General features: G+C 39.3%; 1 protein-coding gene across 2 annotated transcripts; it reads right to left on the bottom strand.

Annotated features, from left to right (window-relative positions):
- Positions 1 to 255: 255 nt before the first annotated feature.
- Positions 256 to 21,767, bottom strand: TMEM242 (transmembrane protein 242). 2 transcript variants are annotated; one of them, XM_083829049.1, is made up of 4 exons: positions 21,606 to 21,762; positions 20,196 to 20,296; positions 15,391 to 15,528; positions 256 to 1,604 (listed from the first exon to the last, which is right to left on the bottom strand). In XM_083829049.1, exons 1-4 carry the CDS (start codon positions 21,721 to 21,723, stop codon positions 1,506 to 1,508), a joined length of 456 nt encoding a protein of 151 aa, XP_083685175.1. In that variant the 5' UTR covers positions 21,724 to 21,762; the 3' UTR covers positions 256 to 1,505. The 2 variants fall into 2 exon arrangements, with proteins under 2 accessions (XP_083685175.1, XP_083685174.1); XM_083829048.1 differs by lacking the exon at positions 256 to 1,604 and adding an exon at positions 12,548 to 15,009 and having other exon boundaries at positions 21,606 to 21,767.
- Between the last annotated feature and the right edge of the window lie 203 nt (positions 21,768 to 21,970).

Raw genomic sequence — 21,970 nt, 5'->3', positions numbered from 1 at the left:
TGAGATTTTACCAGAAGTTATTTTGTACAGATAAAGCCAAGTAATCTGAATCCCACCTTAGAAACTAAAGGTGACCAACCTTTAGTTGGCATCATGAGATCTGCATTTATTTACTTCAGTTAGGTACTTGATCAGTTTTCATGGCATAGCTACTTCTTAAACGTGGTAACTCAGCAATATTACTGATATGTGTATGCATAGGCACTGCAGGCATCCCTGTACATGCAAAATAGAAATATGAAAACAGTACCATTGTTCATGTACATAGGATGGCAGTATTCACCACAATTTATTTCATATTGGATTACAAACATCGAGCCATGGAAAAGATGTCAACTATTATACATCATCTGCTTTAAAGATCTTATTCTAGTGCTGTCATGTTTTGTAGGAAAACCATACTTCTCTATTATTCATCTGACATTTAAAGCTTTTTTTAAAAACATTTTTTCCTAGGTATATAAAGATTTAATCACAAAGGACAGGTTTGAAGAGGACTTTATTAAATCTGACAGCTGCCTTAATTGGACTGTGCGCAATTAATAAAAAAAATGATAATTGAGCATTCAACAAAGGATTGTTCACTGATGGTATTTTTTTTTTAATTTCTGCAATTTTACAGATCTACAGTTCTGCAAATACAATGTTTGAGACATTATTCTTCCTAGTCTACACCCACGATTCATGAGATTACTGCAGTTTGGAAAATGACACATTATTTTTCCTAATAGAAGAGCCACAGGAACCACTGAAATACAAAGTTTTTTTCACCTAAAACTTAACATTTCCATACAAATATAGTAGAGGCTTTTATGCACATTCCCAATTGTGGGATCCAATAAAAAGTCTACTACTGAGGAAAGACAGTGCACTTTGTTGAGATCTCTGCTGCTGCTCTACAGAGGAGCTCAGCAGATCATTACTTCCCTATTGGAAGTATTTAAACTTTCCCATCAGACATACAAAAATAGCTTGGTTTAGACACTTTTTCTGTTACAACTTTAAATATCTCCTCTATTTTTAGCAGAGTGCACTGTGTGCTTTACCTTCAGGCTCATTAATGCATCTTTTGTAACTGTCTTATGTTTATATTCTTAATGGTACATGTAAATGGCACTAAAAGTACTGTTGTTTCCTAGAGAAATTCCCTAAAATTTCTCTGAAAAGGTGAATGCGATAGCTTATTGGGGTTTTGTCCTCATACTTACTACTGAGGTTAGTTTCTTCTTTAAGTCTTCATAAGATAGTCTTTTTTCTAGTTGAATCAAACTTGTCTTGGACGGTTCATTTCCTCCCAAATCAACTATAAAACATGCTGAAGAAGTACAGTATAAATAATTATTTTAATTCTCTTGCTGTTAGATGTTAACTGGCATCCCCAAGCTCAGTGGACTCTGCCAGTAACTTGCTCAGTCTGAGCTTTCTTCTCTTTTTTTCATATGGGACACTTCTGCTACTTCCACTGTTGTTGCTGAGAGAGCCATCTCCAAATGCTTTTGATTCTTTCACTTTGATTTAAGTAAGTCTTCCCATTCAACGGTGGACTCACTATTTTTAGGAATTGCTGGAAACATTGATTGCATTTTAGTCCGGAATTCTTTCATCTATAAAAGAGATTAAAAAATAAAAACTGTCAGCTGTTAAGAAGTAACAAATAAAGTAGTACCATGAAACCTGGGCTTATTCCACAAAATATGTCTGTGTGAGGTAAAGAAGCAGCAAAAAGGCCTTAAAAATTACAGTGAATTTAGACATAGCCTCTGATTATGCTGGTTCAACTAAGCGAAAAAAAAGGGTGAAGGGACCCACAACAATCCCCACTTCTAAGGCACTACACTGGGGTGCCTAATTTGGACCACTTGCCTGAATGATTCACTACCAGTATATGAACTATTATGTGTATGTGTGTATATATATATATATACACACATTTATTTTTTTTTGTTTGTTTGTAGGAAAATTACTTCAGTAGAAAGTGCCCATATTTCAGCTTCAGTGCCTTATTCTACACTTTCTATGGATAAAAGCGCCACTAGGTCTGTTCAAGAATTTTAAAGAAAGTTTAAAGAAAAAAATGTTCACCTCTGATAGTTTAGGTTTATCTAACAATATGGATATAGGTGACAAACGAAAATTTATATATTAGTAGGAATGAAAATAAGATTCACAACTACATGTAGGACCATGCTTTCCTTTCTTTGTTGGTAAATTAAAATGTCTGCTAGAGAAGAGAAAGATTGCTGGTTTTATAGTCTGTGTATCAACACATTAAAACCAATTACCAAATCTATATTTACGGCAATCATTTTATCACCAATATTTGATTCGATTGTCTTGGCAAGCCAAAACTGATATTTCTTTAAAAATCACTTGTATTTGAAGATACTATTTAGATTTAGTGGGTACCTCTCTTCCAATATTTTTATATGTAGTATATTTTTAAAGGATAGACATGGAAGAACAAAATCAGTACAAATCCTGTTAAATGAAGAGCAGGATGTGCAAGGGAAGATCTGAACTACTACTTCTAGGACACTCTACAGAATCTATGACATTCACGCACAGAAGACAGGATGTGTGGTATTAAAACACAGATGCAATGACCTCTTCAAGACAAAACGCTGTCTCAAGCTCTGTATCCCATGGAGGGGTTCCAAGAAATCTAGATATTCTAAATAGCCAAAGAGACACCTTCTCTAATACACCAAACTTTTGTGTGTTATGGGTCATCATTTTTTTCAACAAATACCTATGGGCATTTTCTATTCAAGCCCTTCTGTGTATGAATAATTCTAGCAGGCAATTGGTACTTGCTGGAACGCAATTATTCAAATTACAGCTGATACAATCAAAGAAACAGTTTACAAAGAAGTTTTAAAAATCTTTGCTAAGACAATAACTAATTATGATGAAGGAAAACATTTAAGATTCCACGTTTTTGTGTAAAAATGCCTAGGTACTGCTAATGAAATAAAAATATACTATATAAAGTAGGAGGAAAATTCAGAGCCAAATTATCTTTTTTGTTTTATCCTGTCTTTGTTCTTATGCAAAAAGTAAGCTGCTCTCTACTTTACATTTTATTTTGATCAGATAGCTGTTTCGATTCATTTATTGGTTTGTTGTTGTTTGTTGTTGTTGTTGTTGTTTTTCAATCTTGGCACTCAACACAGTAGTTACTAACCTAGTATCTTTGCTACTTAGTTAAAATTAAAAAGCTTTCACAGACAGGTAGTATTTACAAATATACTAAACACCAGTATCAGAGACGATGTAGAACAGTCAAAATTACATTACACAATTGCTGACAATTGAATACAAGTATTTACAGTATGAAATGCTTTAGGAACTTTGTTTTTCCCCAACCATATTTTCTAGTCTTCTGTAATTAAGTTATCTGAGTTTTCTGGTGTGTGGAAAGTATTTAACATATTTAACATTTTTTACTTCCTAGAGAGTGAACCAAGCTCTCTCATCTCACTCTAAGTATTATCTGGGTATTTGATAACATAGGAATAGTCAGATCCTAACCTGATCTGCCATGGCTCAGTTGGTAAAACTGGAAACAAACATTTTATACCAGCTAATGATCTGGTGTAATCTATTTCTTTTTTGTTGTTCTTGTTGCTTTTTTTTGGCTGCTTCTAAACTCTGATTTTTAATTTGTTTTTAGCCCCACAGGACACCTCTATTACTCTACTGACAACACAAGATACCAAAGGAAAATTAAAGCAATTACATAAGGCCTCCAAAAAAAAAGATGATGGGTAGGGAAGCCATTCAGTGAACTACAGTGCTGCCTCATTCTAACAGCTAACTCATAATTACAAATATGTCAAACCCTAACCCTTAAATGCACGAAGCAATCTTGTCTGGGAAATAAAATACTACAGGTCTATTCTGAAAGAAAAAAAAAAAAGGAAAAAAGTATTTAGAAAGCACTAAAACACTGCTAGCAACTGCAGATTTAAAAACGTGCAGATTTTTTCTCTCCCTTCAGAACGCTAATTTATGTTCTGCAGGTAAAAGCAACTCATTTTCTAGAAAAGCAATTTTCCTTTAACACATGGACAAAATTTGAACTGTTGAATGTCTTTTTTTTTTTTGAAGACCCCTTGAAAAATTTCCTCAGCCTTATCTCCTTAGATTCTAATGCTACTTATAAAACCGCTTTGCAAGTGAAGTCAGACTCTCATTGATCACTTCCTCTCTTGCAAGCATCTAAGTCCTTTTCCATGTACCCTACTATTTCTCTCCACAATAGTTTTTGAGTTTTTAAGAAATATATTGAGCAACGTGCCTAGTACTACTCATGGACTTTTATTTTCTCTCTATCCCTCCAGTACGAAACTGCACTACAGGACTTCATTAGGGCTTTGATTTGGACTTCTAAGGTATTTCCCCCTTCTCTTCTGTTCCACTAATATCACCTTTTCGGTTTCTTCCTCCATTTCCATGTTTGTGCTTGTTGCACAAACTCAATGTACTTGATCCTGGCTACAAATCCTGGCCACTGTCCTGCCTGCCCTCAGAGCTCCTCTACAGCTCACTTCCCACACTGCCTAAATGCACGGACACAACCAAAAACCAGCTTTTTTCTGATGGGTGGGACCAGCATATGCACACACAAACAACCAGGGAAACTGCAACCCAGAGTTCCTCTCCCTTCTCTCCCAGTGACAATGTTTGTCTGCTTATGAGCCCTCCTCGTACCAAATTTTAGGCTGTGACTTCTTTGAGTCAGAGACCATGATCTGAGTATGTTGGGCCTTGACTGGCATTTATATATACATATACTGCATTTAGTATAGGACCACATTTGGCCTTCAAAATAACTCACAACTTCAGAGGATCCTTTTAGTGAAGGAAAAAAATTTTCACTAGTGATATGAATTAGTTATCCTTCCATGAAATGGATTTCCTGGTATCTATTCAGCCTCCTACACTGTGGTGAGAGTCTTGTGAAAATGATAAATTTAGCTTTATATTCTATGAATACTGCACATTCTTGATGAGGAAATGCTGCAATTGTGAATCCATGTCTTGCCTTGCCTTTTTTTAGGTAGACATCCCATTTGGAAGGTCTCCTCTCCCTTCTCCGACCCAGAAATCTTCTCCTGTATTTTCTCCAGATTCCCAGATACGCATGCCACTGGTCTCAATTCAAAAAGCATTAATTTAATTAGCAAAGCTAATATGCTATCCACTAAACACTGGAATGTTTTGAAATAATTCACTGAAATGGCTGCCTCTTTATTATTGCCAGCCACACAGACCCTGGGGTACTCAGTTCAACTGTAATAATGTCTCTGATTAATAGCAGAGTAAACCGAGCACTAAAAGCTGAATGTATTCTACCTCCTTCTGCTGCCTTCAGGATCACAGGCCGCTCTCTCAAATCCTGCTTCTGCACCTAGTGGTACATGAACGATTTGTAGCACATTTCTTGATTTAACATTCCAGCATTCGCTTTTCCTGCAGGCAACTCTCTGAAGTCAATTTCATTCGAGCGATTTTTTTTATTTTTTTTTATCATAGATATTGCAAAGCTTGACGCTGTTTTTTCCTGCCAAATAAATTACAGTAACTGTTCCACCTCTGACTGTCAGGCTTCTTTCTAAAAGGGTATCATCTACCTTACTGCATTAAATAATCTGTAATAGCTACAGATCACTGTTATTTTCTTATCTTAACCTAATGATCCTGCCTCAGGTGGCAAAAATATGGGGACCTAAAAGCATCTTCCATTTAATAATGTCTTTTTAATGTACATCGTTGACAGAATGTCACACAAAAATTGGGATAGCACTATTACTGAGAGCACTTACGTGGCCGTTCGTATTAAAATGAATGGAAGAGGAGCTAAAAGAGTCTGTTTGAATCCTAGAATGAAAGTTTTATGAAGAAATGTTCTCTTTAATGTCTGACATTCATAATAGGCCAACCCAGATTCTAGGAATTATTAGCTTCCTATTTTAGTACTTATACCGGTAGGAACTGCTTACATTAGCTTCCAGGCGAAATGGGGTTAGATGCCCTGCACTGGAGTATCGGCTGGATACGGTGTGTCCGTGCCGCATGTTCTCATCAGCCACCTTCCACCTCACAAGGCATGAAGATGAGACAGGCTGCCCTGGATTTAAGAGCATCAGCGAGGATTGTTCTGGCCACCATTTTCCAAATCTTAAAAATAATTGCTGTCACCCTTGTTATCAAACGTTTACCAGAGCCTGCATACAGAAATAGCAAGTTATTTGCAGAGAACAGCAAGCACCGAGCCCTTACAGCACTCCAAGCGCAGGGCAGATAGCCCGCCAGCTGAAGGCGATTCCCCGACTGTCAAGGTAAAATGGAGCACTCGGTGCAGGGCAGCCTGTGCCTGCTCCCACGCTGACCTCTAAAGCAAGCATGGAAAACAGTGCTCTGATCCATATTCTTAGGTCTTACACTTCACTGGCAAAGGCATTCCCAGTGCTCCGACTACTCGGAATCTGTGTATCTTGTGAATGGGAAGCAAGCTGCTCTGCATCACAAACTGAGTACATAAAAAAAGGAGGTGGTTAGCTGTTTATTATCAATGGGCAAAACAGACATTAATTTATATACACCAGGACAGTAATCTTGTAAACCACAATCTTAAAAAGGCAACTCATTTTCTGGAAAAGCTCTCCTTAGCTTCAGAGATACATGAGTATACTTTAAATTTCTGTAAATCTCCCAGTTGATTTTTCTGAAATGAAAGGCCAAGAGCTTAGGTTTTTGTAGTATATGATATTTCAAATCTGATTATGTTAGTGTTTCATGCTCAAGCCCATTCCCATTGATTTCAGTGATGCTGCACCAGGCTTCAAAATAAAAATAATGGTACAAAGTTTGGGCTATACTGCAAAAGGCCTTCATGCCATGCAGGAAAATGGAGTGAAATATTTTTGAAATCACTGAGGACCTTGCCATTTATTTCTGTAGAATCTTACTTTCTAATCTGGGTGCCTGAAAAGAACATCCACGTGATTAGTCTATTATTGTGTATTACTCATTGCTCCTTAGTCACCCAGGGCAATTTGAAAAATTAATGTAATCTAAAATTTAAAATAGTTAAATATCTAAATGTATAAAGCATGTTGGTTAATGGACCCAAAGCATCAGGATGAGCATCCCCACTGTATAAGCTCTTGTGTGCTGTAATTTGGATTTCTGAATTAAATGAAAAACAGGAATTGTCTGCAAGCAGGTAGTTCCTGAAAAGGGTAACCTGAGTAATTTTTTTCCTCTTTACGTCCAGGAATTCACAGCATGCATCAGCCACAAGTGAGATTCATGGCTGAGAAAAGAGCCAGCACAAAAATAAAGCCCTGTTCTTAAGTGGCGCATAAGCCCCGATGCCTGAAGCAGCGCTGAACTGCATGCAGCCAACCCACCAGAGCTCCTGTTGCACAAAGATGGGGACGACTGGGTGCTTTCAGTCCAGCACAGCAGCCTGGCTCCTAGAGCACAGCAGCACATGGTGAGCACAGCCATCCTGCCACGCTTCATGGAGCACAGGAAGACCCCACGGTACCGAGATGTAGCTCGAGGAATTCACACCAGACAGATAAGCTTTTATTCAGACTTCAGTTTTACATGTGTAGTTTGCACTACGTGCAGCCAAGAAGCGTGTTGATCCACCTGCACGCTTCCAGAGACCTGGAACTGCTCCACAGAGGCAATTTCAGACCAAAGGCTGAACGCTGCTGTATTCTATCTGCCTTCCTAACACGTTGTTGGCAGCTGACAGCGACGAGTCTCTTCCAAGACACAGTAAAAGAATTCCTCGAGAGAGCTACTGCTACAGCCTTCCTATATTCTTAAAATACTTCCTTACAGCTGTCCCTACTGATAATGCAGATGTAGCAGCTTTCCAGGAAGAAAATGATGGTCTTACTCCTTGAATAAGCATTCCGCTCTATCAAGTACACAGTGAAGTTCACAGGTTCCTTGTTTTTAATTTTTACTTCTTGTGCAAAATGCTAGCAGTACATATGTGTGGAGGCAAGTCCTCCCCTCACCAAACTAATTAGGCAATACAAGCAGTACAGAAAAACTGTGTATAAACAGGAGGAAGTGCTAACTTGTACTAGTACTCCATCTTCTTTCAAAAATTTGGAATTTAAGTATTGAGGAAGTAAAATGATGTCAAAAAAAAGGGCAAATTTGAATTATTTTGAGTTCTGTGATCAAGAAATAGGAAAGAAAAGATTTTATGTGCAATCAAACATAAGCGTGGTAAGGAATAGAAAAGTAGTGAATAGGTGGGGATTAAATACAAGGAAAATTAAAAACTAATAGTAAAAAAACATCTAGGAATGACACTATGATGATTCTAGAATGATTCTAGGAGATACAATGCTTTTATGACGGCATTTCTTTTATATATTTTATCCTTTATATTTTCTATATTTTCTATTATATATATGTTTTATATTATATAGCAGCATATGCTATTTATGAAATAGCATATAAATGTAAGCCTCTGCAGTATGTCTATACTTGGTTGCGATCCGTAGGTAGTAGTACTGTTTATGGACGCTAAACCCAGTAATCTGTGAATTTTTCTCTATGTTCTCATTTCATTTTTGAAAATCATCCACCCTTAAACCCAATATTCTTTTGTATTTATATTGTACCTATGAATATAGTCTCACAGAAATTATATCAAGTATCTCCCAAAATAGCTGAGGGGATGCTAATAGTGTTATACTTAAAATGATGATTTAGAGGCTAGGTTTCCTCTAGAGAAAAGCAGCCCGCCTAGGAATTGTCCCTACCAACAAAACCATGGCAAGCCTATATTCTCCGTATCATTTTTAATTGTTTTAGATGTCTCTACACAGCTGTGCAATTGTGTTAGGCTGTTAATATTTTAAAGGTTAAGATCAGTGAAAAAGAGGATATTTCATTAGGAGTCACCATAAAAATGATAAACTAATATTTTGTAACTATATTAGTCACAAATTACTAGGCAATTCTGCTCAGTATTTTCCCAGCTTTCCACAGAACAGATATATAAGCAACAAGACACGATCTCACAAACCTACGGATGAATCATCCCAACCCTTCTCCTATGGGAGAACAAATGCTTTTATTTCTGAGGAAATAAAACCTAATTTACAGAGGGCATGGGGAGCAAAAGGGCTCTTAAAGCACAATCTATCTTGTTTGTTAATTGTTGAATGCCTCAGCGTGCAAGTGCTGAAGCATTGTTCTGCTTTAAAAAAAAAAAAAAGGTTCATAATTGCTGGTATGTAAAAAAAATAATAATACCAACAGGCATTCAGAGGCATGTTTTAGTATTTGTCAAGTATTCTGTAGCTGCAAGTATTTAATTAAAAACAAAACCCTGCTTATTTAAAATAAAGGTTTACAAGTTAACTGTAACTTCTAGAAAACTGTGAAACATTTGTCCATGTTATTTGGTACTGCTGACAAATGGCAGCCATATTGTAAGGAAACTGCAATTCAACTTAATGTGATTATCACCATCAGTTATTCCTGTAAAATAAGCACACCGAATGCAATACAGGAATAAATTTAAACAATGTATTGATGACTGTCAGCTACAGGGGAATCAGAGTACGCAACTCCTCTAAAGTCAGAGAGTTGAGGACTAAGAAGAATAAAGAAAGCACTTGGGGACAGAGGGATGAGTCTAAAAGGTCTTTTTCAAAAAACAAGGAATCATTTATTTCACAAAAGTAGACCCTGCCCATTTCACTCACCAAATAAAGCAAGAGAACACCATGGTGTGCACCCTGCTTGTACAGACTTAACAAATGCTATGTTTCTGCCTTTAAAAAGACGTGTTTAAGCAGCAGGGAAGGCAGGAGACACACCAGATAAATCACTCAAACTGTATTAGCTGCAGCAAGTCTGCTCTGCATTAACCTTTTAATTTAGATTTTACAATTTTACTATAACTTCAGCTTAATTAAAGTGTTTAATATGAAGTAATATTACAGAAATAAAACAATAGATTTTGGGCCTCATTCAGAGACAAAACATTTTTTTTCTCCAAGTTTCCAGGACTATGCCGTGACCACCGATTTTACCACGTATTTTAACAGTACACTCACAGACATGGTTTGCGTTGCTGCAAATGGACTACGCTGTGTGCCTTCATGGATGGAGCTGAGATCAGAACTGTTTAAACTCCACAATGTTTAGACAATTTATGATTAGAAAATGATTTATAAAAGAGTACGTGCCATTTCCTTTTTGATCAGTTATTTCTCACCTCTGATAACCCTATGATTTTAGATACTGGAAGGTTTTATTTCAGCACAACACGTAACTACACAAGCCTACCGTAATAATACATGATGACCTGAGATCTAAGACCAGTCTGTCCCTGAAAGAGACGGTGCAACCCATGGGATACGGGACATACCCGTGCCATGGGACAAGGCTAGAGTCAGTCCACATTTTAAAAATCCTCTAGATATGGTTGTAGGTGTCCCCGGACCCAAACTGCTTCACTGACCCAGTGCTGTTGTTTGATGATACTTGCTAATACAGAGCTGTTAGGCCCTGGGATAATCAAAGGTGGACCTACTTTAAAATATTTTCCTAAGAAATTGTGGGAAGCAAGTTAAAAAAGTCATTTTAACTGTTAATGACAGCTGGATAATTTCTGCACAGCGTACAATGTAAAAATAGATAACCATAAGCTCCTACGTTCTGAAAATTAAGATTTCTTTTTCACGTTAATGAAAAACAGAATTTAAACCATTTTCAAACCAAGTCCTCACTGACCCATCATTTCTCAGTTTAGGGATAACAGTTCACAGGAATTTATGAGGGTTTATTACTTACCAGCATATTCTAGAATTACAATGGTGATAACTGCAGTCAGGGGATATTAACAACCCATCCTGAGACAGCATAAAATCTTTTATATCCCTTACCAAGATACAAAGATCAGTTGCTCACTGTCACTCCTGGATTTTCATGCTAGCATAAAATCAGTAGGCTGTACAGCTATGGGGAAGCACCCTTAACAATAAAGCCATTTAAGAGCTGGAAGTAGGCATCGTCACAGCACTGTTTTAAGAACCAATAAACCACAAAGATTAAATAAAAACTTAGTATGGCCAAAGCTGGAGCATCATCCTAGCGTCCAGAACAGATCTTAGCAATGACTGCTCCGTGCCTGCTTCTCCAGCAAGAGCAGGCTGCGTCAGAAGGCGTAAGGATAAAGCATTTTCACGGCACTGCAGTTTCAGTTTCCTTCCACAACACGAACTGCTGAGTACTCGCAATGCTGCTTCAGAACCACAGACGCAGATTAATTACGGCAATTATAACTTATCAAGGAAATACCGTGCCAGTTTGTTCTTGTCGTTCCATCTCTGACTTCGTAAGTGATGACAAGATAATTTAAACAGGCACAAAGCTTACAGTCATACATATCTTTATCAATCACCCTGTCCCGTTGATAATTGATGCTCACAGGGACCATCCCAGAACATTAAAAATCACAGTATTTTGGCAGTGATACCAAGTGAAAAGCGCTCTTCTGGGCTCTAACCAGTGGCAACAGCATTTGCCACTAGGGTAATACTTGTTTGAGAAAACGGGTCACTATAAGGCAATTAAAAACACTCATTCAATAAGCGTGAAAAATAAAACTGGCTTATTCCTAGAGACATTGAATGTACTGACGTTCTCTCCTGCCGCCAGCAGATGTAGCTGCAGTGCAAGACAGACAAACCATACACATACATCCCCAAGTCCCCCGGCACCCGTGCGCAGGGGGGCCCGCAGCCCCTGCCCTCCTCCTGCACACCAGCGCCTGTGGGGAATCTGCTTTGCCCAGGAGGGCATAACAGACAGGCACTTGACAGACTTTTTTTTAGTTTCTTAAAAAAAAAAAAAAATTTGTACCAGCCTCATTGCTGGTTTTAGTTTTGTCTTGCCAGGTGAGTGGAAGGTGCTTACCACTTCTTTCTATGGGCACAAATATGATCAAAATGGATTAACGGCAAGCACACTGATAACAACAATTGATGGACACCAGTTAAGTAGCCCACCACTACAAACCAGTGCATGGCTAAAGTGAGCAGCGTTCGAAGCACACAGAGCACATCGTTTGCTGCGCTTCTCCACCTTTACTGCCCAGCTTTGCTTCTCCTTTAAAGTCAGAGCAAGCTCTGGTGTGCATGAACTTCAGCAGTTTATGTGGATGATCAGTCAGGGGGAAAGCTGCCCAACAGTGTTGCTGGCCAGACAGCTATTGCTTTGAGATCTCCAGCCCACCACACCTGATTTCCCACTGTGGCTTCTTGTGCTTTACTCCCTGAGATGGTATTAGGCATTACACCACAGAGCAGCTTGGTTTTACTTGACTCAGAACTCCCCTCCAAACCGTACGTGAAAGTCAGTCCTTTATTCGCTGAGGTCCCACCCAGACACTCACAAGGACAGAGTTGACAATGAATTTGAGAACGTACTGCAGTTAGTGCATTTTTATGTGTGACAGACGCAGCTTCTTTTTTGCTATACGAAACATCTGTAGTGTTTACAATTAGAATTTTATTATGCTTAACAACTTAATATCGAAACACTATATGAACTGTCATAATACTGTTACCAATATTACCAGTAGCTCTTAAACAAAGGAAGTTGGTGCCCAGCTGAGAGAGGATAGCAGCAGGGCCAGATCACTAATTAGCAGGTCCCAAAGGCAGCTGGTTGCTGTTAAAGGCAGTAAGGTGAAGGGGCAGGGCAGCAAGCTCTTCTACTCTTTGTCCAGCTGCCAAAAGTTTAGTTATTAAGATCTCACAGGTTCCTGGCATCAAAATGAATCAAGCTTTCCCTAAGGTCATGTATAATACAGCGCTTTCAGAGGCTAAAGTCTGCTTTGAAGTCATAGCTTTCAAATCTATATGCATCGTGCTTAGCTTGGAATTGTAATTTCAATTTCTACAGGTACTTTGGAACCTGCAACTGTTACTGTGCAAGTCAACTCACAGCAGTCAATTACACTGAAGCCATAAGATGTTTTTATTCAGGTAAGCCTGTAAGAGCCTCTTTTCAAAATGTTGAACTGAAATTAAAATTTGAAATGTGGAGCTTAGTGTAAAATCAGAAATGTCTTCTGTGGTTTGAAAAGTTAATGTGTAAAGAAACTTTATTTCACTAAGCGATAACTCCAGTAAATAGTTCATACAACTTAAACTTGATTTATTTTTGTGGTTATGTAACAATTATTAGATACAATGAATGCATTTAATGTGGGTCCCTAAAAGTTAGTATTGTAACTGACCAATCACTGGTATATTGTCTCTGCTTACGTGACAGCAATGAAGAATTTTCAAATGTATCGTGTTACCCCATGAAATATCTTTCATGAGTCAATATTACTGATTGTTATGTTAAAGCAGCATGCAAAAAGTGTCAACAACAATCAAAAATGATTTATTCTAGAAATATTCTTAATGCTAAAGAACGTCTTCTCTTTGGTCACAGTACTTCATTTTTAACACTTCTGATTTTGTATCTTGAGCTACTTTAAACATGTATGTTTGATTTTAACAGACAAGGCAAAACAGGATAAAGAATGACGTGCCAGCCAATTTACAAATGCCAATTGTTGTTTTTTAGTACTATCATACAGGTTTCTTTCCTGCAGCTGGAATTTAAGTCTATAATGAAAGCAATAAATGTGTCATAAGCAGGGAGACAGCTGTTCAAAATCACATGTGGTCACAGGGTCTTGACAGAAATCTGCTTCCTTCAGTGTCTGCAGTTCTAACTGTGCCATATTGTAAAACGTAAGCAGCCTACAACAGGCACTTGCAGTAGCTTTTTAAGAGTTGCCCCCATCTCCTTTCAACACTAACACAACACAGAATATAAATAAGGAACGACTCTTTGATGAGGAATGTTCAACAAGCTGCTAAAAGGCCATGCACTGTGCTGCATGCTTAAGACCCGAGAGCCACTGCTGTCAGGAAGCTCCCTGTCAGACTGTGACATGTCCTGGGACTTGGCCATCTCAAGTTTATGCAGTTGTTCCTTGTCATACAGTCTCAAGGAAAGTGGCCTCACAAGAAAAGAAAGCAACTGTGGGTCCAGGTCAGCATTTCTCAAAGAAAATAAAAATTAAGCTTACTGACCAAAAGTAAACAGAAACTGCTGACTAGGGTCATATTTTGCTATCCTTTGGCAGGACCAGAAGTACTCCAACAGAATTAATCCTCTTGGATGATGATATACTGACAGGAAATTGAGTGGACTGCTGTAGCCCAGCATGCAGAGAGTATAAATTGGTATTCCCACTCTTCTTACCCCTTTTCTGCTATTCCACTATAGCTTGACAAGGACTTGAGTATAAACAAAATGCATTGTAGCTGCATGCTGTGTCCTGCTATGCTTTGTTGTGTTCTGCCTGCATTTAATGGCTCTTAGTGAGATTCAACACTGGAGACCAAGGAAGATGTGGTTGTATGTCGGGACCCAAATGGTAACCCACAAGATTCATTGGCAGAGTGGACAAGTGAGAACTTGAATAAAGCTATTAATGAGCATCAGGATGAAGTAATATCTTGCTGTTTTTAGTGTCTGGAGAGCATGAAATGCTTTGCTGAATATAGAATTAATTTGTCACAGAAAGTAGAGGAAGTCTATTCATTCCTACCCCTTAGGAGGATGTAGACAGTTCTGCCAAACAGCTGCAGGGGAACTCTTCAGTCATGGGCTCGTTACTAGGGGCAAACCAAAATGCTTACATGAACTCTAGTGTTCACACTCAACGCTGTGAAACACTGGAACATAAGCACTTTGCTAAAGATAGCCTTGGCCCCTTGAGACATACAGATGCTTCCCGAGTTTCTTTGCCTTGACATGGCATGTCATGGAATAGCGCTCTGTTACACATCTTCTGCCCCTTTGCCCCTTACAGGAACACACTAGAAAGAAAGCTGTCTTCCTCGCAGTTTTTATGTCCCTCGTGTCCTGATGCAGAAAATGGACCTTGAACAAATAAACAGGCAGCTCTAAAGATAGGACTTGGGGGTAGCCTTCAATTCAGTAAGCAAAGGATACAGAAAGCTTGCAGCTACTATTTTAGTCCCCGAAGTAGAACACTGACTCTTTTCTGAAGAATCTGAAACATCTGTGTAAATAAACATGAACAGGACAAAACTGTTCTTTCCCCCAGATTGTCTCTTCCCACAACATCCCACTTAGGGAAGATGCAAGAATGACTTTCCAGACTGCAGAGCCCTCAGGTTAGTCACTCTATATCTGGGGAATGAAAGGGTGCTGCCAGGCTGAAGTAGCACAGAGATGCCACCCCAAGATGACTGATTCTAGGAAAATATGGTATTTGAGAGGATCATGCTTGGTACTCACACTGTGAACACCCAGAGCCTTCCAGATGGCAAAACTTAGCAATCCAACTCCACACCATGCATAGAGTGAGCCCCATCCTAGGGCTCGTAAGGCCAACGATGAACCACTCTCTGGTAATGCAGCTGTGGCAGTAATACCCTAGAAGCAAAAACAGAGTGATCAAGACAAATCGAACAATAATTGCTTTTAAAAAAAAAAACTAAAACATTTAACTTAGTGCTCTATAATTTTTCCTGTCCTGCCAGCTGTGGTAGTGTGGCCACAAACTTGTTATGGAGGCCAGCAGGCCCAAAGAGACATGCAAGTAGGTGTATAAGCTGCTTTCCCACCAAGAACAGCTTTTATGGCTGCCAGTAGCACATGGAGATGATTTCTGTTACCCGGAAACATCGAAGCGAACTGTTTCATGGGCACAGGAATCTGACAGTAATCGCACCACTCAAAATACAAAATTGGATCAGGATCAAAACCCTAAAGTGGATCACAAGCCCTTATGCCAGAAACGTCAGAACACAATCACTTTACAAAACTGATTTTGGTACTTTTTACTGGGGGAGAGGAGGGGGAGTATGAGTAGCTCAAGGCCTTCAGTCCATTATGTCTTTATCTGCACTCCTGAAGTAGCAAATTAGAAAACTAGATGAGCCTACGTAGCTTTCAGTTTGAGGCAGAATGTAACTGTGACTGAAAGACTAATTTTGAGGGGCTGCAATTCTGCAGGAGCTCTACAAACTGTTTAGGAAATTTTTGGAAAGAATAAGCAGCAACATTAAACCCTATCCCCTGCAGAGTTCACTAAGTGGCAACAAAGATAATGCTGTTCAGTGTTCATACTTCTGTTTTTCTCAGAAATAAGAGTGGGTGTTTTTAAGATTCTGCTCCTTGAGAGTCTTCCATGAGATGTGTCCTGAAAACCCAAAAACACTTGGGGATGTCATCTCAGGCCAAGAAGAATGGAGCCTCAACCACGACTGCAACCCAACCACGATGAAACCTTCTCTGTCCCAGCACATCAGGGCACAGTGCAGCTATGAAGTGCACGAATGCGCGCTGGCTTACATCAATCAATTCACACTGCGTGTGTGCTGCTAGCCGGCCGTTCTCGGATCACAATGCCCACTTCTCTCTACTTATGGGCTGCAGGAGAGCTTCAATCTGTGTAGCCTATAGCAGCAGTAGGACATAATCCTCTCACTCCTAGTGGTAAATGTCAGTAAAAGGGTTTGGGTTTTCTTTTTTTTTCCCCTCACAAGTATTACTGTTCAATTTTTCACACAGAAACATAGATTTAAGAAGGTAACAACAAAAGGCTGGCATCTGTGGTCCTCACACAACTGAATAGTCCTACTTATTTACTGGGTATTAAAAAAAAAAAAAATTATTTCTCAGAGGTAAACTAATGAGAGTACAGGCATACAAATATATATACAAAAATGAAAACTCTTTAGTAGTCTAAAATACGGAAAAGTGAAATTAACTTGTGGGAAGATTGTAAACTAAATGAGGGGAAATTTAGTTTAGATGTCAGGAGGAAATCTTTCACTCGGAGGGCGGTGAGGCACTGGGAGAGGTTGGCCAGGGAAGCTGTGGATGCCCCATCCCTGGAGGTGCTCAAGGCCAGGCTGGATGGGGCTTTGGGCAACCTGGTCTGGTGGGAGGTATCCCTGCCCATGGCAGGGGGTTGGAACTGGGTGGGCTTTGAGGTCCCTTCCAACCTGAGCCATTCTAGGAAAGATCTAAAATAATTTTCTTCTAAAATATGCCAAAGAACTGCACTTTTCTGTTTATCACAAAAAGTAGGAAAAAATCTTCTGTGTTCTCTATAAGACTTTTTTTTAAATTGTTCTTTGATGTAATTCAGCACATGAACAGTGCTTATCAGTGTGGTATTTGATCAGTGAAGAAGCATGGTTTTTTTTCCTCTTGGCTTTGTATTTATCAAAATGTTAAAATGATCCTGAGATAGTGCTCAGTACTAACGCTTGTCCTTTGGATTTAGCTCTAGGCAGTTACCCAAGGACATGTACACACTTGCAAAGGGCACAAGCAAAATCTACCTTGATCCTTATTCATCCTGATTTGGACATCCCAAAAGTGGAAGCTGATAACAAAAGTGTGCTCTGTAAGCATGTGTATATACATACACATATGTGCATAGACACAAACACCGAAGATCTCTAGTTACACCATTAAACCACGTCCTATTATTTCCTTATCACAGCTAATGAATTTTCGTATCTCTTTCAGTAGAGATTGTATTGAGTAGATCTAAAAATGTTGATGATTATTTCTGACATTTTCCTGCCTCAAGAGTCTAAACATATACAACATGTAAAAGAATTTCTCCCCCTTGGAAGATGGAAAAAGAATGGACAAAAATATCCTCTACACAGAATCTTTAAATAGAAGTCATTATGTGTGAAAATTGCTGGCAAAAAAACTCGAATGCTATTTAAATGCTTGATTGTCCCAGAAAAAATAAGTGCTATGTACAAACAGTTGATTTGGTTTTACTGACAGCAGTCAAACAGTGTTTGGTCAAAAGGTGATTCCTCAGTGTTATTAAATATAAAGATCTCTGTAAACACCAAAATTTGTCATATGATTATCAGATACTGTGTTCAGAGCATCAAGAATCCTAATTAATGAAATGCTAAAAAAAAAAAAAAGATGACGAGTAAACTAGTATGATATCATGGGGGAAAAAGGCATCACCAACAAAAGAACATTTTTAAGAAAACAGTTTTATTCATAAACCTGTTATTCTACGCACAGATTGTCTCTTCATTACTGCTCCTACACTGAAAAAAAAATATAACTCTTTGATTTAAAAAGCAGGTATTAACCAGTACCAAAATATGTGCTCCACACTGGTTTTTTTTTGTTTGTTTGTTTGTTTTTGTTTTCCTGGAAGATACAAGCAGGAAATAGGAGAACAAGAAATGACTTTTTTTTTTTTCAGACACAGGCCTCAATCCTGTAAACATTCTCTTGTGTATATGAATGTATCTGAAAGGAAGTAGCGCTTAAAACGAATGGTAAGTTGAACTGCTTTGGTTGACTGTATTCAGTGTGTTCGCTGCTTTATATGACCTAACCCATTGTAAAATTCATTGTAAAAACACCTGACTAAATGCTGGTAAAATTGGATGCTTCTCATAGGGAGTCTGCTGCATTTGACCATTTAATTTTAACACACATCCCAAAACATAATTTCTTAACTGAAGGCCTCTGCAGTTGTTTACAAAACAGGATTATGTAGTCTCATTTTTAAGTAAATATGGGGCTCTGGTTCTACAGTTTCTTATGATACTTAGTTAAGTCCACTGCCGTGGAGGAGGTACAATAAGTTCAATTTCAGCTTTATCGCTTGCTAGTAATATCGATGCTGTTCTGCAAGACTAGGGTCTCATACTGTTGCTGCCTCAAAATATGAAAGCAATCATGAAATCATGATGCAGTGATGCTACAACTCCTCCATTAAATTGCTTTTTTTTCTCCCATCAAACTATTTAAATTGGTCCCAGACCACATTACACTTGCTTCTTGTATGCTGTCGTTTCACTGGCACAAAAGGTAGCACAAACCAGCAAAGATGCTGAAAGAATAGGTCTTTTATTTCTTTCCAACATTAATCCTGGGATGGTTGCGTTACTTCTTTGAACAGCACTGCTGGCTTATGTTTGCCTGAAGTACCTGCCAAGCTACAGCCTCACCTTATATGGAAAAAATACTGTTTAAGCATTAAGCATCTAATAAGGATGCAATCATCTTTAGTTATTCATAGTTACACTTTTATTATTATACGTAATGTGTTATTAAAAATAATAGGCAATGACCTGCAGTAACTACATTTAAGTAAGAATGCTACTGCAAAACTTAACTTCTTCAGTAACAAAACCTCAGAGAGCCTCTATAGACATTCTCAAAGTCTCGTCTTCCCTTTTGAAATTGCTCACCTACAAGTACCTTGACAAAATATATCACCTTCTTTCTACACTCCGCAGTATTAAAGTTGAGGGACCCAGGAATCATGTATTTTTTTCCTAGCAAACTGTTGAAATTACTTTGCACAGATAGTAGCAGGTACTGGTTTTCAGTAAAAATTTAAATGGTATGTATCATTTGGAGCCACTTCCAGCAGACGTATTTTTGGATGTCAATGTAATGTCACTCTTGATAAATCACAGTGCTAACAGGACAGGTCTGACAGCCAAGAATATGCAATATCTGGAAAAATGCAATGTCCAAGATAAAGGACTTTAAAAAAAAAAAGTTAAAAAAGAGAGAAAACTTCTTTATTGTAATACGTTCTTATAACCTGTGGAACAACCTCTCATAGTGTTTTATTTTTTCATATTATGTATTCCGCATCTTATAGGCTTTCTGCCTCTTCATTCCACCGCTACTCCATAGTTTCCTCTCTTCCCAATTCATGATAGCACCACAGGACTGCATGGTAAGTTGGATCGCTGAGGCTCGTGACTGAAGGATGTTCACATCACAGGATAAAAATAGATCATCAATTACATTGCATTGTATAGCAGTAGTATGATTAAAGCTAACAGTGTAAGCTTAATGTTGTTTTATTTCAACTAATCTCAAGTACTAAAGTATTTAGCAGCGCCAACTCTGAATCGATTTTTTTAAACTAATCCTACTCCTATTGACTCAATTTAAAGTCTAGTGCCCTTACCATCAACTTTGGACAGCCAAATTCTACATGTATCAACATTTTTATAAAGCACTTTTTTGCATTTTTTTTCTGTGTATCACAACTCGAAAACAGTTTAAAAGGAACAAACCTTAGTGAACCAGTTTGGATTCTTCTTTTTTGTCATGGCAAGTGTGGTGCCAAAACCTGCTATCATTCCTGCTGTTGCAACAGTACCTAGAAAAATTCCACCTGCCAAGAAAAGTTTAAGAAATTAAGGTTTTGTTTTCTAGGGTGAAAAAAAGTAAAACGTGTTTTGAAAATAACAACTGAAAAAGGAGAATGTCAGCACATGCTGAAGGGAAAGGACGTTGTCCAAATTATTTACATTAACTCAGTACAGCAAGTAGGACAGAATTATTTTGAAATAGAGCACTTTGAAAATGAATAGCAAGCCTTTATTTGCAAAACAGGGAATGCAGAAGTCTTTCAAATCCCAGGATGCCTTTTCACAGTACTTCCAAATTTCCACTGCTTCCTCAGCAGCCTCTCTCACTCCAGAGCCAAGCTACTAAAATCATCTTGCTCTATGACCATGCTTTACCCTTCCCCTAAAGGAAGATGTATGTAGTTCTCCTGCTGCACCATTCGATACTTCGAAGAGACATCTGAGGAATCCGTGAGTACCTCAGAAAACCATTCTGTAAGCAACACCACTTCTTTGGTTTTGTCCATTTTCTGTTCTAATGCTCTTTTTCAAAATAATAAGAAGGCATGAGCTTTCCCAAGATACAAAGCGCCCCTCACTTTCAGTTCTTCAGTGTTTCCAAAGTTACTTGGGGTCCCTTGATCCCTCTGCTTTTTGCATCAGAAAGGCATGTGTAGCCATAACCAGATCACTTTTAAGAAAAAGATGCACTACAAAGCCTGGATGCAGTGTACAAAAGCATCTGGTTCATATTAAAATCCTCTCTATAGGGGGCTATAAGTTCATCCTTTGTGACCCCTGATATCCAGCCTGTGCTGGGTAAAAAATTAAACAGACGTCAGGTTTAAAAAAAAAAAAAATGACCTGAATAGAAAGCAAGAAGCAAAACATTCTTATGTTAGGTCCCACATGTTAAAAATGAACCCTACTTTAATTAACCTATTAAAAATCACTCTATTACTGTGATGGAACAGTTTGCTGTAGTCATGTCAATGAAGCACGTGAAGTGCCTCAGCCAGTGTCAGCACACGGGACGCCCCGCGCGTTTTACACTTCAGGGTCTAATAACCAGCAACCTTTTCCTGATTTCGGAAACAACCACCGGTTTTTAATTAACTCCTGCCCTCAGCAGAGGAGGAGGAGCTCCACGCGTGCCCTGCCGGCCTGGAGCCGGGGCCTCCCCTCAGCGCCCCCGGGGCGGCGGGAGCGGGACCCCGGCCCGGCGGAGCCGGAGCTGCACCGGGGGCGCCCCGGGGGGCTCTGGTCCTCGGCGGGCTCTGGTCCTCGGCCGGGGCCAGCCCGGGCCAGCTCCTTCTCGCCACCGATCCCCGCCTGAGCGCGGCGGCCCCGCACCTTTGATGAGGAAGAGCTCGTCCTGGGCGGCCGCGGAGCTCCCGGCGCCCCGGGGCAGGGCCGGCCCCAGCCCCGCGTCCAGCGGAGCCGCCGCGGCGCTCTGTGGGGCGTCCCCCATGGCCCGGGAGGAGGCGGTGGCGGCGGCTAACCCGGAAGGGAAGGCAGCGGGGCAGGGACAGGCAGCCGCCCTTCCTCCTCTTCCTCCTCCTCCTCCTCCTCCTCCTCCATCTCGGCTGCGACGCCGCCACCGGGGTGTGCAGTCTTTAGGGGGTTCTAATTTCATTTTTTTGCCCGTCACGCAGGGCTAAAGTCGCCAAAGCCTGTCTTAAAACCAGCCTTTTCTGTTGTCCTCCTAAGGGTTTTTG

This window comes from Anser anser, assembly GCF_964211835.1.
Source record: "Anser anser genome assembly, chromosome: 3".
Lineage (NCBI taxonomy): Eukaryota > Metazoa > Chordata > Aves > Anseriformes > Anatidae > Anser > Anser anser.
This window is presented reverse-complemented; position numbering and strand designations above follow the sequence as displayed.